At 35.5% G+C, this 16,431-nt stretch overlaps 3 protein-coding genes across 3 annotated transcripts in view; all 3 read left to right on the forward strand.

The window, feature by feature from the left end:
* LOC133182209 (poly [ADP-ribose] polymerase 1-like) overlaps window positions 1-16,431 on the forward strand; it is a 550,802-nt gene that overhangs the window by 31,430 nt on the left and 502,941 nt on the right. The window lies entirely within an intron of this gene.
* LOC133182216 (uncharacterized) lies at window positions 951-10,104 on the forward strand. Its single transcript, XM_061316972.1, has 5 exons — window positions 951-1,019; window positions 2,270-2,405; window positions 8,032-8,171; window positions 9,432-9,467; window positions 9,575-10,104. The coding sequence occupies exons 1-5, from the start codon at window positions 951-953 to the stop codon at window positions 10,058-10,060; spliced, it is 867 nt and encodes a 288-aa protein (XP_061172956.1). The 3' UTR covers window positions 10,061-10,104.
* The window catches only part of LOC133182644 (uncharacterized), a 28,393-nt gene continuing 25,656 nt past the window's right edge, over window positions 13,695-16,431 (forward strand). Inside the window, exons 1-4 of the mRNA XM_061317490.1 lie at window positions 13,695-13,765; window positions 14,155-14,209; window positions 15,614-15,704; window positions 16,035-16,115. Of these exons, the coding sequence (XP_061173474.1) occupies window positions 13,695-13,765; window positions 14,155-14,209; window positions 15,614-15,704; window positions 16,035-16,115 (298 nt within the window). The remainder of the gene's footprint in view (window positions 13,766-14,154; window positions 14,210-15,613; window positions 15,705-16,034; window positions 16,116-16,431) is intronic.

Here is a 16,431-nt window from a genome sequence, read left to right on the forward strand (position 1 = left end):
TGATAGTATCAATTATAATTCAAAACACAATACTTAAAATATCAATCATCTCAATGTATAAAATTAATATATCAATTAAAATTATAATTTGTACGCTCATTGTGTTACAGGTGGTGCGTAAGCAATTTTGTCTTGTGTATTTAAAAGTTATTTCATTATTCTTTAAAGTGTTTTAGTGTCCTGAATTGTACCAAAACTAAAGGAATGTAATTTTTTTAGGAACCATGTCAACATCATTCTTCTAAATAATAAATTTTGCACTCCTAATTCTTCATTTATACTGGATTACTGAATGTTTCTTACTTGTTCGGTAGCACTTATTACATGTAAGTTAAATAAATAACTGCTAACTCTATGCCCTCAAAATTTTGTGATCATTTTAACGTACTTCTATTACCAAACAAACTATGCTGTTGCCCATGAATCATATATTTGAATTGAATGTGTGTTCAGGTAGGCTTTTGGGAATTTTTTTTAGTGCTGTCTGTAGTCTGCAACGAATTTACAGCTTCTGGCCCGCAGCGCCAATAACATACACGTTAATGATATTCTTACTCCGGGACCAAAATTATGCGCAAACATGTACATTGATAAGCATTTAATTCATAAAATGTTCGTTCCATATACTGCGCAGCCTCGGCGAGAATGGCATCAAACCTGTTTTGGACGTTAGAACATACAATTGTACCACTGCAAACTTGTTTCCTTGAGTAAAAGAATAGAAAACATAGATGAGACTACGGAAATGTGCTGATTCATCGATATGGGTCACTAAATTCCCTTTTTGATATCATATTGTACAACCTTAAGTCGTGTAAAATTCGCAAACATCACACGAATACGTGTTGTAGACAGGGAAACATGATTAACTGACAAGACAAAACTGAAATAAAAGCAAAAGGTTATTAACGCGTTTCCTTTGCGTTTACAGCCATTACGATACAAAGATCATGAACTATTTCACGGGTTTATTTCTGTGTGTCTTCATCGTTGTTGTGGAAAGTTATGGATATCGGAGGGTAATGTTTTATGATCTTTTTTCATACATTATTAAATTTTAGCACCACAATGGGTTTTTCTTAATTTTTCTAGAAAATATTTATTAGTTTATTAATTTCGTTCAAATTTTGCACCTCTCAGATGTACATAATTCTGATTTTTTTTTCACAACAGTGCGTTGTGAAATGAAGCATTTGATATTATGCCCAGACTTAATCATTATTTGCTGTGTTCAAGTGTCAAAAATTAAAAAAAAAAAGCAATAATTAAAGAAAAATGCTTCTCTTTTAAAAAAACAAAACAAAATTCTTTCTCCGTTTTTAGCTCTACTGTTTAGAGAGCAGAAGAGCTTATGCCATCGTCCGTCCGTCTTTCCGTCTCTAAACAATTTGTTTCAAAATGCTACGCCTCCTACAGATTGGGTCTGATTTCAGTATAACTTGGCACACAAGTATACTATACCAAGATAACATAATTCTATATATCGGATTTTTGATTTTAATGACTTTCAAAACGCTACTCCTCCTACAATTTCAGTATAACTCGGCACACACGTAGACTACATTATGATACCTAATTCTTTATATCGGTTTTCGATTCCAATGGGTCTTAAAACCGAGGCGTTGGCGCGATAAAGAATAATCACTGCTCAAGGGCCCTGAGTGCCGAGTACAGGCCTAAATTTGAAGCCCTTCACCGGTATATGGTGACCTCTCTATATGAGTGATAAATTTTCGAACGGGACGTAAAAGATCATTCAATCAATCAATCAATTCCAATGAATGGTGTCGCCATGGTTACTAAAATTGAAATATTTGTGAAATAGTTTCAAAACGCTACTATTACTTGGCACACAGTAGACTACACAAAGATACATAATTTCCTGTATCGGTTTTTGATTTCGATGAATGGTGTTGCCGTGCATACTAAAAATATAAAATATCTGTGAAACACTTTCAAAACGCTACCCCTCCTATAGTGTTAGTCTGATTGCAATTAATCTCTCCTCAAAAAGAGACTAAACCAAAGATCATTATTCTATTCATTGCTTTCCAAAGTTTCAAGTCCAATTGCTTCTATATGAGTGAAAAATTCTCGAACAAACATCATACAATCAATCCTTTGTTATAAGCACAAAACAGTAGAGCTACAGTCTCGCCAGAGACTTCTTTATTTTTTTTCTTATATATTGCTTCTTTGTCTAACCTGTATATTGTCTACTTAACCTGTGCTTTATTTGTGGGCTTTACCTATATTTTTTTCCTTTCAGACCTTTATGCCTATGGCTAAGGTGGACCTTAATGTTTTCTCCGGTAGACCCAACCCATCTGTTGAAGTACCACTTCCCTTAATGATGAATATGATGAAGAAATTTCCTCTCAGACCTACGAAGAACAATCCTCGAGGTATGTTTAACAGTGATGAAGTAAAACAAAAAGTTATTTTACGATAGTACGATTTTACCTTTTCTCTGCAGTACGTGATATTAGGACACTAGGTCAATTTGTTGCCAAAGTGTTCGTATTCGACCTTGTTATCGTTTCCACTTGTCTTAATATTCATTGAAATTTTCCCTAATTAATAATTTTAATCAGGCCATCATTAAAAATATCTTTGTTTCCCCTAACCCGACCCTAAAATCTCAAGGTGGGTGGGTAGGTAGGCAAATAATTTTTTTTTTGGACAGCAGCTTTGAAAATACATTCTAAAATTTAATGGAATGATACTTTTATAAATAAATTAAGTACAAAAGAAAGCGATTTGTAAACAGCTAGAATACCATACAAATGCCGTTTAAACTCAACATTTGATGTTTATTAACTCACAACTATTATTCAGTCGAACTTGTGATTTGTCTCATATTAGAGTAAATTTATTAAAATCCAATACATCTGTTTAAAAGATACTTGAGTACGCAAAGACTATAGTCATCAGAGTATATTTTTCATACCTGCTATCAGCTTCCAGTGCTTACACATGCAACGTACATTTTCAAGGGCTTCGAATTGTGCAGTGGTTCTATTTCGTTTGGGAGTCTCGAAGTAAGGAGCTATTTTTAAGTTGCTGGTTCATATCCAAATGCAGGACGTTGAGACCGGTTCTCCGAATGAGACCGTAAAATCTTAATTAGGTCCAGTGTCGCAGTAGATATATATACTGGCACGAAAAAGATCCCTCACTGCTCAATGGCCTAAAGTGCTGCGTATAAGTCTAAATTTGGAGCCCTTCACTAGGCAAATGTTTAAATAAATGTTTTTGTCCCAACAATTATCGAAGGAATTCAAACCAAAGAAACAACCAATCTTCATGGGCCTTATTAAAGAACAAGAGGCCCAAGGGCCTTAACGGTCACCTGAGTACAATACAACAATTTAGAGGACCCATAAACTGAAAAATGAAGCTTTGTTGCCCAAAAGCAAGAAAAATAGTATGATTAGCATCAACAAAATAATTGGTCTAGTATCTATCTGCCTATCTGACTTTCCAAGTCATTAAATCTATGAAAGTACATTTTCATTATACAATAAATTATCTTGCATAATTCTCTTATTCTATTAAGCTTTCAAATACATTATTTACATTGATTAATTATCAAAGGTGAATGGCAAAGGGGAATAACTTTGCTCAGCAGAATACAAGTTAATAGAGCCCTGGCCAGGACTAGAACACTTGACTAAATGGTCCAGGTGTTCAAAAATCTGGTAAAAATACCCTTGCATATTAAAACTTTTACTCTGTTTGCCTTGAACATCCCCAGAAGCATAGAAGATTTTCAAAGAAATGCATTTTCACCATAAAATTAAATAAATAAAGCCCCATCCTTACCCAGAACATCTGACCCATTGGCCACGAACTCACAATTCTGGAAGAAGCACCCTTTCTCATTATAACTATACACTTGTTTCTTTACTTTATAACCAGTAGTAGAAAAAATATTTTGAAAGAAATTATGCATTTTCACTATATATAATCAATAGAGCTCTTTCCCCCTCACCAGAACCCCTGACCCAAAGGCCATGAGGCATTCTTCCTTATCATAACCATGCACTTCCTTTGTTTGAAAAATACCCAGGTGCACACAAGATTTTGAAAGAATTCATGCCAATTCCCTATCTAATCAATAAAGCCCCACCCTAACACCAGAACCCCTTACCCAGAGGCCATTAAATTCATAATTTCTGAGGCAGCCATGCTCATCATAACTATGTACTTAGTTTATTTAATATCCAGGAGCAGAGAAGATTTTCAAAGAATTAATGCAATTTTACTATATAATCAATGGAGCCCATCCCTAACACCAGAACCCCTGACCCAAGGGCCATGAAACAATTTCTGAAAAGGCAGTCATGCTCACCATAACTATGTTCTTAGTTAGTTTATTTAATACCCAGGAGCAGAGAAAAAGATTTTCAAAGAATTAGTGCAATTCTACTATATAATCAATAGAGCCCTGCCCTAACACCAGAACCCCTGACCCAAGGGCCATGAAATTCACAATTTTGGAAGAGGCACTCTTGCTCATCATAACTATGTACTAAGTTACTTTATTTAATGCCCAGGAGCAGAGAAGATTTTCAAAGAATTAATGCATTTAAACTATATAATCAATAGAGCCCCACCCTAACACCAGAACCTCTGACCCTGGGGCCATGAAATTCACAATTTTGAAAGAGGCACTCTTGTTCTTCATAACTATGTACTTAATACCCAGGAGCAGAGAAAATTATTGCAACTCTACTATATAATCAATAGAGCCCTGCCCTAACACTAGAACCCCTGATCCTGGGGCCATGAAATTCAAAATTTTGAAAGAGGCACTCTAGTTCATCATAACTATATACTAAGTTAGTTTATCTAATACCCAGGAGCAGAGAAGAAGATTTTCAAAGAATTAATGCCTTTTCACTATATAATCAATAGAGCCCCACCCTAACACCAGAATCCCTGACCCTGGGGCCATGAAATTCATAATTTCAGAAGAGGCACTCTTGCTCATCATAAATGTGTACTAACTTAGTTCATTTAATACCCAGGAGCAGATAAGAAGATTTTCAAAGAATTAATGCATTTTAACTATATAATCAATAGAGCCCCGCCCTAACACCAGAACCCCTGACCCTGGGGCCATGAAATTCACAATTTTGGTAGAGGCACTCTTGCTCATCATAACTAAGTACTAAATTAGTTCATTTAATAACCAGGAGCAGATAAGAAGATTTTCAAAGAATTAATGCATTTTAACAATATAATCAATAGAGACCCGCCCTAACACCAGAACCCCTGACCCTGGGGCCATGAAATTCACAATTTTGGAAGAGGCACTCTTGCTCATCATAACTATGTACTAAATTAGTTCATTTAATACCCAGGAGCAGATAAGAAGATTTTCAAAGAATTAATGCATTTTAACTAATGTATATAATCAATAAAGCCCTGCCCTAACACCAGAACCCCTGACCCTGGGGCCATGAAATTCACAATTTTGGAAGAGGCACTCTTGCTCATCATAAATATGTACTAAGTTACTTTATTTAATACCCAGGAGCAGATAAGAAGATTTTCAAAGAATTAATACATTTTCACTATATACTCAATAGAGCCCTGCCCTAACACCAGAACCCCTGACCCAGGGGCCATGAAATTCACAATTTTGAAAGAGGCACTCTTGCTCATCATAACTATATACTTAGTAAATTTATTTAATACCCAGGAGCAGAGAAGAAGATTTTCAAAGAATTAATGCATTTTCTCTATATAATCAATAGAGCCCCGCCCTAACACCAGAACCCCTGATCCTGGGGCCATGAATTTCACAATTTTGAAAGAGGCACTCTTGTTCTTCATAACTATGTACTTAGTTACTTTATTTAATACCCAGGAGCAGAGAAGAAGATTTTCAAAGAAATAATGCACTTTCCCTATATGATCTATATAGCCCCACCCTAGCACCAGAACCCCTGACCCTGGGGCCATGAATTTCACAATTTTGGTAGAGGACTCAATGCTTATTACAATGATGCCAACAGTTTGACTGCTTGATGTCCAGGAATAAAGAAGAAGATTTTTAAAGATTGCATTATTTTTGGTGGTTTTAGCCCCACCCCTCAGGCCCCAGGGGGGCAGGGACCATGGAATTCACAATTTTTGTTCCCCTTCACCCATAGGTGCTATATGCCAAATTTGGTTGAAATTGGTTAAGCGGTTTCAGAGAAGAAGCTAAAAATGTTCAAATGTTAACACACGACGCACACCGCACGACGCACGCCGACGGACGAGAACGGATAGCAATAGGTCACCTGAGTGACTCAGGTGACCTAAAAATACACAGACGTCTCAGGAAGCTTGTATCATAATTTCAAATCTATTTGGAAAAAGTATGTTAACAATATTTAATTGAGACAAACCATATCTAAAAATGAAGAAATGTCATACACAATGTCAAAGTCACGAAGTTTAACCCATGAATGAAAGGCATGAAGAAAGCATAGGCGTCGGAAGCAAATTGAAAGGGGGGGGGTAATTAAAGAGAAAAACATTTCAAACCAGAAAAAAATACTTGACAAGCAAAAAAAAAGGGGGGGGGGGAATTAAAAACCCAAAAATCCTATTTGGGGGGCGGGGGGGGGGGGGAGGTATAGGATTGAACTTCTTTCAATACCATTTTTTTTTTTCAAACGCTACCACTTACCCTTCTTTGATTACACTGCAATGTGCCTGTTGAAAGAGGGGGGGGGGGGCTAAACCTACGGTCCAATGTTCAATGCCTTTATTATGTCTTTCTTTGCAAAAAAAGTGGGGGGGGGGGCTAAGCCCCTCCATAGTCCCCCCGGTTCCAAGGCCTATGGAAGGAACGTTTTAATTCTATTCATCATGATGAAATATGCAGAATTATGTACAACTCGTATGGTCCCATATAGTAAACATAGGAATATTGATGAACTGTTTATAAGGTAAAACTCTGAAAATTTAATAAAATGCAGTGAAATTGATTGGTGTTTCACAAGGTGGACCCCTTGTCTGCTCCTGAGGGGTATCATAAGGATGGTCTACGGGCATAAGCATGCTCTCTACGTACCTTAATTTTAAGACAGGTAAGTAAATACAACCGAAACACTCTGAATGTCATTGTATGTTATATTTTATTAAGAGTGTTTCAAGAGTGTATGATTCTTATATGCTAAGGCATAAGGTTGATACGTCGCCTTTCTTTTTAAACACAAAGTGACGAACTAACCCTCCGTAACTACATGTTGTGGGCGCCATTTTGTTTTCAAAAAGCACATGAAAATCAGAGATCAAAATCGGTCGTTCTGAAAACAACTGATTTTGATGAAATTCTATTTTATAAAAGTTGATAAACATAAAAAAAAATATTGGAATAATTTTATTAAAAAAAAACAACAAACTTTCCAGTCGGCGCGTTTTAACTGGGTCGGTCGCGTTAGGGGAAACAAAGGTATTTTTTATTTTGGCCTCACCAGCCTTGTGGTGGTTGTCAAAGTAGCTGTAGTTCTAAATTAGACTTTTTCATTAACATAGCTTAAAATTTCCCAGGTTAAATTACATCTGCAAAATTATTTATATAGTTTAAAACTAGCAAATTAATTTAATTTTGTGGATTTTAACATCGATTATATATATATATATATATATATATATATATACATATACATACATACAAAAGCATGCGTGATTACGTTCCATATTTATAAAAGGCGGTCATCTATTTTTAGATTTCTTTTATCACCATTTCACAAAAACAAAATTTATATCTAAGAAAATAATTTCACTACGTTTAATTACCTTTGAGTTTAATTTACACATATATACTCCTATGTAAAAAACAAATCATGAAAGTTTTAATTGCAATTCATGTTTGTAAAAAAAAAAATTATTATATCCTCATACCATGCATTCTTGAAGTAAAATTTATTTATCTTATTGTGTTCAGTCATAAGCGTTGTCTTTCTTTCTTTGATCCAATGTAATTTTCACAAGCATCAGATTTTGAACCGATCGTTTATTTTTTAGCTCTTGGATATCGTGGTTTTATTGTAAATATGGGAACAATGTCAATGCCAATTCCTGGAGGTTCGAGCAGAGAACTTGAAGGGATGATGATGAAATTTTTCAACATTCCGATGGAAGTCAGAGACCATTGTAACCAGCAGGTACCTGTATTATACGACAACGTTATTCGTTGACTGCTTTCTTGTACTTAATAATAATCAGGATATCAAGAGCCAATTAAAACACTCACTAGTGTCAAATGGATCATTTTCGAAAATGGTCTAGACAATTAATTTCCAGAGCGATGGCGCTTCGTGATCGGGAGGCCTGGGTTCAATTTTCGTTCGCCGCGCCGCGTCAAACCTAAGACGTAAACAAAGGTAGTATCTATTCCTTTGCCAAGCGCCCGGCATTATAAGTAAAAATCACCAAAGGCGCTCGTGGACAGAAACCCACCCACCCCCTCCAATATACACCTCGGGTCCAAGGATATTTTTGTATGTCTTCCTTCATAAATTATTCTTTTAGCTTATATTTACAATGTATTCCATATGGAAAAAGAAAAAAAAAAACGTAAATCAAACGTTTTATTTAACAAAAAAAATCCTTACCCGCGGTACTATAAAATAGAAAAGGTAATTATAGCTTTAATTTATTTACATTGGATCCCTCTTGATTATCGGGCCTACAATATCATTTACCTACTGCATGTAGGTAAATGATATTGTATCCTACAATATCATTTACCCACTGCATGTGTCGCCCGCGTGGCGCAGTGGTTAGAGCGTTCGCTCTAGAATTGCCGAGTAATTGATCCTTACGTCGCAGGTTCGAATCCCACTATGGGACGTGGAGACCGGTCCTTCGAATGAGACCATATAAACCGAGGTCCTGTGTCGCAGTAGGTGCTGGCATGAAAAAGATCCCTCACTGCTCTGTGGCCCTAAGTGCCGAGCATAGGTCAAAATTTGCAGCTCTCCACCGGCAAGTGGTGGCGTCTCCATATGAGTGAAAAATTCTCTAGAGAGACGTTAAACATTAAATATTTTTGTCTTTAATCTTGCTATTAAATTGTCCAGGCATTCCACTTTAGTACGACTATTTATCGTCAATGGTGAAATTGCTACAAAATTTGGAAATAACTGTTATTGCAAGTAGTAACATAATTATGACACCCCGAAATCACCTTTCCGTACCCATGGTAACGATTTTCATTTAGGATGACGCATGCAGATGGGGAGGGGGATAGTTACAATTTAGCTAGCAATTGTAAACTATGATAAACTTAATGATACCTTTTCGCTGGTACTGCTTACAAATAACCATGCACAGTAACAGCAGTCATAATAAATATAAGTGGTTGTTTTTCGAATTGAATTAAATTTTAGTAAAGTTCAAATTATCTTCTTTTTTTTTTCCAGATTTTTGGCAAAGACAGAAACAATCCTTTGTACACGGTCAGTATAAATTATTTCTTCCAGTACATTGCCGCATACAAGACTTTCTCATCAATTAAATTAAAGTTTTAAAAAAAAACTTGAAATGTTTTATATTGCATTCGCAGGAATTTACGAGTTCAAGAACTTGTCAAAACCCCCAGTCATCAACTATGTTTCAACCATCTAGGTGGAATTCAAATTCAATGATACAAGAACAAAATAACTGTTATAACTATGCCACTGACATCATCACAAACACATTTGCACAACCGGGACGAGCCAGTGGATATAATTACCCAAGTACCACCGGCCAAAATTTGCAGTATAGTTCTGAATTAGATGGACTGGTTCGTGTTGAGCCGCCATCTGAACAGTGTTTACCGGTTCCGAACAGGAATTTAGTTGCTCTAGTAATATGGCCTGGAATGGACTATCACTTTTACCGTTTAGATAGCGATGGAACTTTCTCGCACAAACCTGGTCAGACGATTGCCCGAAATTACGACAATAGCGGTGAAACTATCACAGACCCAAGATCGGCCGATCGTGGACCTTACACAACCTTCCACTGCTTTATGGAGACCAGTTCGAACAGCGTTCGCATCATGTAAATTGAAATAGTTATTAAAAAAAAAAAGAAGCTACAACGCTTGTAGATATGTTTTGTTGTTTTTTTTTATTTCAAGAATGAAATACAGTAAACCACCACCCTGCTGTACTTTTAAATACAGAAAATACCAAAATAAGTAAAACAAACATTTGAAAGCTGATCTGGGTAGGATTTTAGTTACTAGGGAATGGACTTGCTCCAAAAAACTGTTCAAATATATCTAAAAATATTGGAAGAATCAGCATCTGAAGTGTGCATCCCGAGATGCATCATCTTTGCAAGTTTGGTCCAGGTAGGACTTAAATATAAATGAACCTGCACCTATTTACTCTTGTTAAAAATTAGTCAGGTGCAACATCCAAAGCAAGTCTAGCAGCTTTAGTCATTATCAATTATCAATGCAAGTTTTGTCACCACAAGGCTTTAATTACTTGAACATGAACCTGCTCAATTACTTAACCAGCTCTACTGGTTTGTACTTATAACAAAGGAAGAGAAAAGTAGCACTTGGACTTGAAACTTTGCAACAACAATAAATAAATAATAACCCTTGTTTTACTGTCTTTTTGTGGCAAGATGAATTGCAATCGGACTGAAACTGTAGAAGGAGTAGCCTTTTAAAAGAATTTTAGAGAAATTTTGATTTTAGTTACCATGGCAACATCATTCATCAAAGAACAATACAGACAATTATGTATCTCAATGTAGTCTACTTCCATGCGACGCTATATTAAAATCACTTGTGACAAGTTCTTAATATTGAAATCAGACCAAAAATGTAGGAGGTAGCGTTTTGAAAGTATTTCACAGAAATTTCTGTTTTCAGTTACCATGGCAACACCGTTCATGGAAATCAAAAACCGATATATAGAATTATTTATCTTAGTGTAGTCTACTTGTGTGCCAAGTTATATTGAAATCAGACCAAAAACTGTAGGAGAAGAAGCATTTTGAAAAATTGCTTAAAGACAGATAGACAGACAGACAGACGGACGGACACCTTACTATCGGATAAGCTCTTCTGATCTCTGACCAGTAGAGCTAAAAATGAACCTGCTCCAAATATTCCATTTGGTCACATATCCGGAAAATATAGACCAGAACCAGCATCTAAAGCAAGTCTCCTTAGTTTGCATCCCTAGATCAATCATACACATTCAAGATTTGTTCAGGTAGGGCTTATCGTTATTTTAAATGAATCTTGCTCCAAAACCTTTAACCTGTTCGGTCATCCGGAAAAATAGGTCAGATCCTACATCCGAAGCAAAACTAAGGGCTTTCATGCATACATGAATCATGCATACAAGATTGGTCAAGGTAGGGCTTATAGTTGCGAAGGCATGCACCTGCTTCAAAACTTTAACCTGTTCACTCATTTGGAAATTATAGGTCAGATCCTACATCCGAAGCATGTTTGGAAGAGTGCATCCCTACATGCAAGTTTGGTTCAGGTAGGATTTATAATTACTCTAGAATGAACCTGGTCCCAAAACCTTAACCTGTTCACTCAGACAGAAAATGAAGATCAGATTCAGCATCCGGAACAAGTCTGGTAATGTGCATCTCTTGATGTCATCCTGCAACTTTGGTCAGGTGGTGCTTATACGAGGGTTGTCCAAGAAAAAACGCCAACTTTATAAATAATTCATAAACTTACTGACCAAAATTATTCATTTTTGGCCTAATGTTGGGAAATGATAATTTTGTCATTTTGGCTATATAATATTACGTTCCAATGCCATATGCATTTATAAACAACATTTGAAGGGAGTTAAATATCGATGGTCGGCGCACGGCAATTTCTTGACTTTCAAAAATAGCACTGATAGCAATGTAAGGATATATAATGTGATAAAAATTATATCCTTAAAAACTTTATGATCTTGATTACTCGTGTGTAAAAAAAATTAACATATAATATTAAGACATCATAAATAACAAATACATGACGTTATACATAAATGCACAAACTCTGTTTATTAGATATTGCCAAAAACGGCGACGTCCAGCGATAATGCGTCGCCGAATTATCACTCAGTAGTGTGTGGTGTAGGGTTTGACTCCTGTTCATAAGGAAATAGAGCTGGGAACGACACAAATACAATGTACATGTATCAATCACAGGTTTATACATAGTAAAAGAGGTTCAAAGATGAATGGACTGGTTATCCGATGGAAGGAGTGTTTGGTAGACCAACAAAAATGAAGATAAACTGAAAAATAGAGCTGGAGACCACCATTATCAATTTGAGCTGTTTGGTTTACGATCGAGGTTGGGAAATTGTCTATTAAATGAATTTATTCCTTGATTTATTCTTAATTGTAGTACGTGTGAAATGGATAATTCGGTGACTAAAAGAAAATAAAATGCAGTACTGAATTTATGCTTCGAAAGAATTTTTAAAGTCGCACGTTTCCTGAACCAATTCAAAAACCACACGAGCTACGTTTTGTCGTCGTTAGTGTTGCACCGGCAGCTATTTTGAATGATTCGTTTACCAAAGAGAAAAATGTTATTTATAGAGATATTTTCCTGAAATTTCTGTGAATTGTTTTAAAAATGTTGATTTTAATGCATGCCAATTTTTAAATTTATAATATTATTAAAACATAAAATATTGAAAATGTTTGCGTTTTTCTGGGACAACCCTCATGGTTACTTGGGAATGAGACCTGACCCAACAACTCAAACCTGCTCTAAAAAATTTTTACCTGCCCTCAAAACATCAACGAAGTCATTCTAATGGTAAAAGCATTTTAAATGAATGGTACAATAAATCATACTAGATGTATCATCCATGCAACTAGGATCAATATAGGGCAAAGAAGTACACTTAGAAAGAAAACTACTCAAAAACTTTAACCAGGGACACTGACACCGTGGGTATGACATAAGCTCCCCCCGACTTCTTTGAGGTGAGCTAAATTGCAGTTCTATAACTGGGTTAAACTGGCCAAAAGATTACTCTTTCCCATGTTTTTCAAAAAATCTCCTGAGCACTTGTTCATGTATTCTATAAATTGAATATTTATCGACAAAAGCAATGTCCTCTGTTGGAAAAAAAATGGTTTGGGTATGGATGTTTCCTCCCGTTTTTTTTTTAAAATAAGTTTGAACATTTTAAATAGATTGAGAAAATACAGGGTTTAGTGGAGCTTCTTCACTTTATCAATTATAGAAAATGTACTTTACTCTGACACCACGATCAATTGACCGCAGCGGGAAGCAAATCAAAATCGTTGCTACGTCTTTCCGTATGAAGCAAAATGGCAATTCCAAAGCGTTGTTAGTACTGGTAGTCACGATGCTCTGCAAATATAGAATGACTAGAACATTTATTCTATATCTGCTGCCACAACAAAGGCTTTCGAAAGCATTATAATTTGCCCAGCAAAGTTTTTGTCAAACTTGACCCACACAGTACATATGGAGAAATGCTGTACACTTTATGAGTTAATTATCACGTGCCCGTTACTAATTAACATTCATTGTGATATTTGTAAAAAAAAATCCTCATAATTTAATTAAACCATATGAGGAAGAACTTATTCCGAATGGATGATATATAATTATCTCTTTTTTTTCCCTTATATAATGCATTGAATTGAAATCTGTCATATTAATTAAATACAGTATGGCTGCTATGCAAACAAGAAAAATGTACACCATTTCTCCATATGAGAACCTTGATGTCAGATCATCTAGGTAGGGCATATAAAGTATATCTAGTAATGTGCATTCCAAGATACATCATCCAAGCATTTCATTGGACAAAAATTCTACACTTTAAATCTATTGACCTTGCCCAAGTGACCATGATGCGGGGTACAAGTACTTTACACCCTTTGGTCAATAGCAACCCTTGTGTCTAATGAAGTATTTTTGTTTTCCTTCGCATCAATAATGGCAAGACAAGAATTTTAATATTTCTACACCAAGATACCTTGACCTTGTCCAGTATATGCTTAGGTTGGGTCAGGGCATGCCCTTGTTTCACATGCAACCTTTCTCTCAGGTGGAAGTTTCTACTGTTTCTCCATTTAAAACAATATCTTGTATACTCATTGATGTTGTGCAAAGTGACTTTGGTACAGGTCCATGGCAAACCTTAACACAAGCTACCTTTGTGTCCGATATGAGCCTGTAAAGGTACTTGGTTACAAAGTTATGTCCAGACAAGAATTTCTTTCCTTTTATTCTTGCTAGAGAAGTAGTATACATTGAAATCCATCAAAAAGTCACAAATCTTTTAACATTGACAAATAAATGAGAAAATAATAGGATCAAATGGTATATATTTATTCTACAAAGTTTGAGAAAAAATAATTTCAGAGATTATCTCTGGTCAAAAATGTCTTTAGACAGACGACGACAGACTGGTGATTCCAGTATACCTCCCAAACTTTATTAGTAGGCGTATAATAAAGGAAAATCAAGTCGCAGACTAGATTTGATTGAATCTCTTTTTGAACAGACAGTAGCAGAGGAAATTGAAAAGGATGACAGGAAAAATCCCAGCTTTGAATTTGAAGACAGAATAAAAAAGATGATGACAATATAATTCAATGTTCCAGGAAGTCGTAATCGGTTGAAAAAGGATAAAATAAATCGTTTCTCTCTTTAACATTTATCATGTTTCTGAAAAACTTCTCAACGGAGTTGGAGCTCGTACCGACCTTCACAAGGACATATCGAGACATTCTTATTCAGCTCTTTTTATTTTTTTTAAATACATATTATTCATAGCTACATGGTCTTGAAATGACCTTCTACTCTTAGTAGTACGAAATAGTTTTAAAAGATTTCTTGAAGAGGGAGTGTATAAATTCAAAACCCTAAGTCTAGAACCCGGTGCTGATATATTTTCGTACGCATACCACTTCTTTCTTTTTATAAAACTGTGTGGGACTTCTCAAATTTCTCAGAATAATGAGAACAGATATGTTGATATATACCTCGGAATATCCTCTCTTACATTACCTCGTCACAGTATTACTTCGTAAGAAATTTATTATTAGTGAGAATTATGATTTTATATTATTATGAATACAAAATTTTTCGTTCATCTTTTAAAAACTTTGATAAAATTTTCTGGTTCAAACAAAATTTATTCTTAATATTTAATTTTTCTCTTGTCTCTTCTCGCCAAATATGACAACTCAAATTTAAGGTAACCATTATCAGCTTTACACAATGCACTTCGTCATCACTAGGAAGAGGCGTTAACAACGTTCGGTTGATAAGTGCAGTGTTATGACGATTCTCGGAAAGCTTCTACCAGGCAGCGTGACGATCATGTAATCATTCCAATTATATCCTGTCCTATTTCTTTACATAAATAGAAAACCCCATCGCGCAAAATTGTTCGTCCATTTCATAAGATGTAAAAATGTCAAGATCTTATAAATGTAAAATCTTGCTTTCTGCACTTGACAACGTAAGAAGTACATAAAAAATTAACAAGACAAACGTCCAATAAATGACATATTTTAAATTAATCATTAAGAAAAATCCGGCATGATGTTACAAGGTAGTTGTCATTGTATGCAATAGCTTCGACGACTCAACAGAAGGAATGTGTACACTTCATTTCATCTTCATTTTAATTCTACTCCTTTCCAAGAACAGCGATGCCCAAACTCAGGTAAGAAAAGTGTGTAACTGTACTTCTCACTTGATAAGTTTCACTATTGTACCTTTGTATTTTTATTGTATTAAAAAAAATATTTGTAGGTTTTCTTATCTCTCTTGCATTTATAACACCACTGAATATTATACACTTATTGCATGATCGTGAGGGAAATGTGAAGATTTATCCGCCAACAAAAATTATATTCCTCGAGGGTTTTACCCAAGGGAAATATGACTTTTCTTGGCTGGTAACAGGGATCGACACCAACTTTAAAATCATAGTAGCCCGCAGGGCTATCAATTTTTAATTTCTACTAACCCTGTACATGAATTACTTGTCCAGAAGCCAAAGACTGCAAGCCAAGTCGCAAAGTGACGGGTGGGGGGTCCTCTCCTGCTAGTGGTGTACAGAAGGCCTCCTCTGGTAAATTTTGAAAATAAAAGTGTTAAATCCTGCATTGTTGTTGTATTTTTGGGTAAAATAATAACACTTTTTGACTGAAACCAAGGACCTCTGTCCTTATTAAAAGATTCCACATTTACTCAGCCACACTTTTCAATTTTAATTCATAGTCTTTGTCACTGCATTGTTTACAAGTATTCACAAGTATGTACAGTTTTTACAACGGGGGTTTCAAATATAGACTATAAAGATTATTAATAAGTCGGACCAAACCAACGTCGGACAATAGCATCGTCCACAGTCCGACTTGTCTGATGGCAAATCAAACGTTCGTTCT

Source organism: Saccostrea echinata, unplaced genomic scaffold (genome assembly GCF_033153115.1).
Source record: "Saccostrea echinata isolate AGI-Se365-2 ecotype Australia unplaced genomic scaffold, CSIRO_AGI_Sech_v1 ptg000009l, whole genome shotgun sequence".
NCBI lineage: Eukaryota > Metazoa > Mollusca > Bivalvia > Ostreida > Ostreidae > Saccostrea > Saccostrea echinata.

What these genes read in the sequence shown, in the direction of transcription:
- LOC133182216 (XM_061316972.1), top strand. Translation starts at nt 951, where the DNA reads ATGAACTATTTCACGGGTTTATTTCTGTGTGTCTTCATCGTTGTTGTG. An exon ending in TACGAAGAACAATCCTCGAG is followed by an intron (nt 2,406 to 8,031) that starts GTATGTTTAACA and finishes TTTATTTTTTAG; the next exon opens with CTCTTGGATATCGTGGTTTT. An exon ending in GAAACAATCCTTTGTACACG is followed by an intron (nt 9,468 to 9,574) that starts GTCAGTATAAAT and finishes TTGCATTCGCAG; the next exon opens with GAATTTACGAGTTCAAGAAC.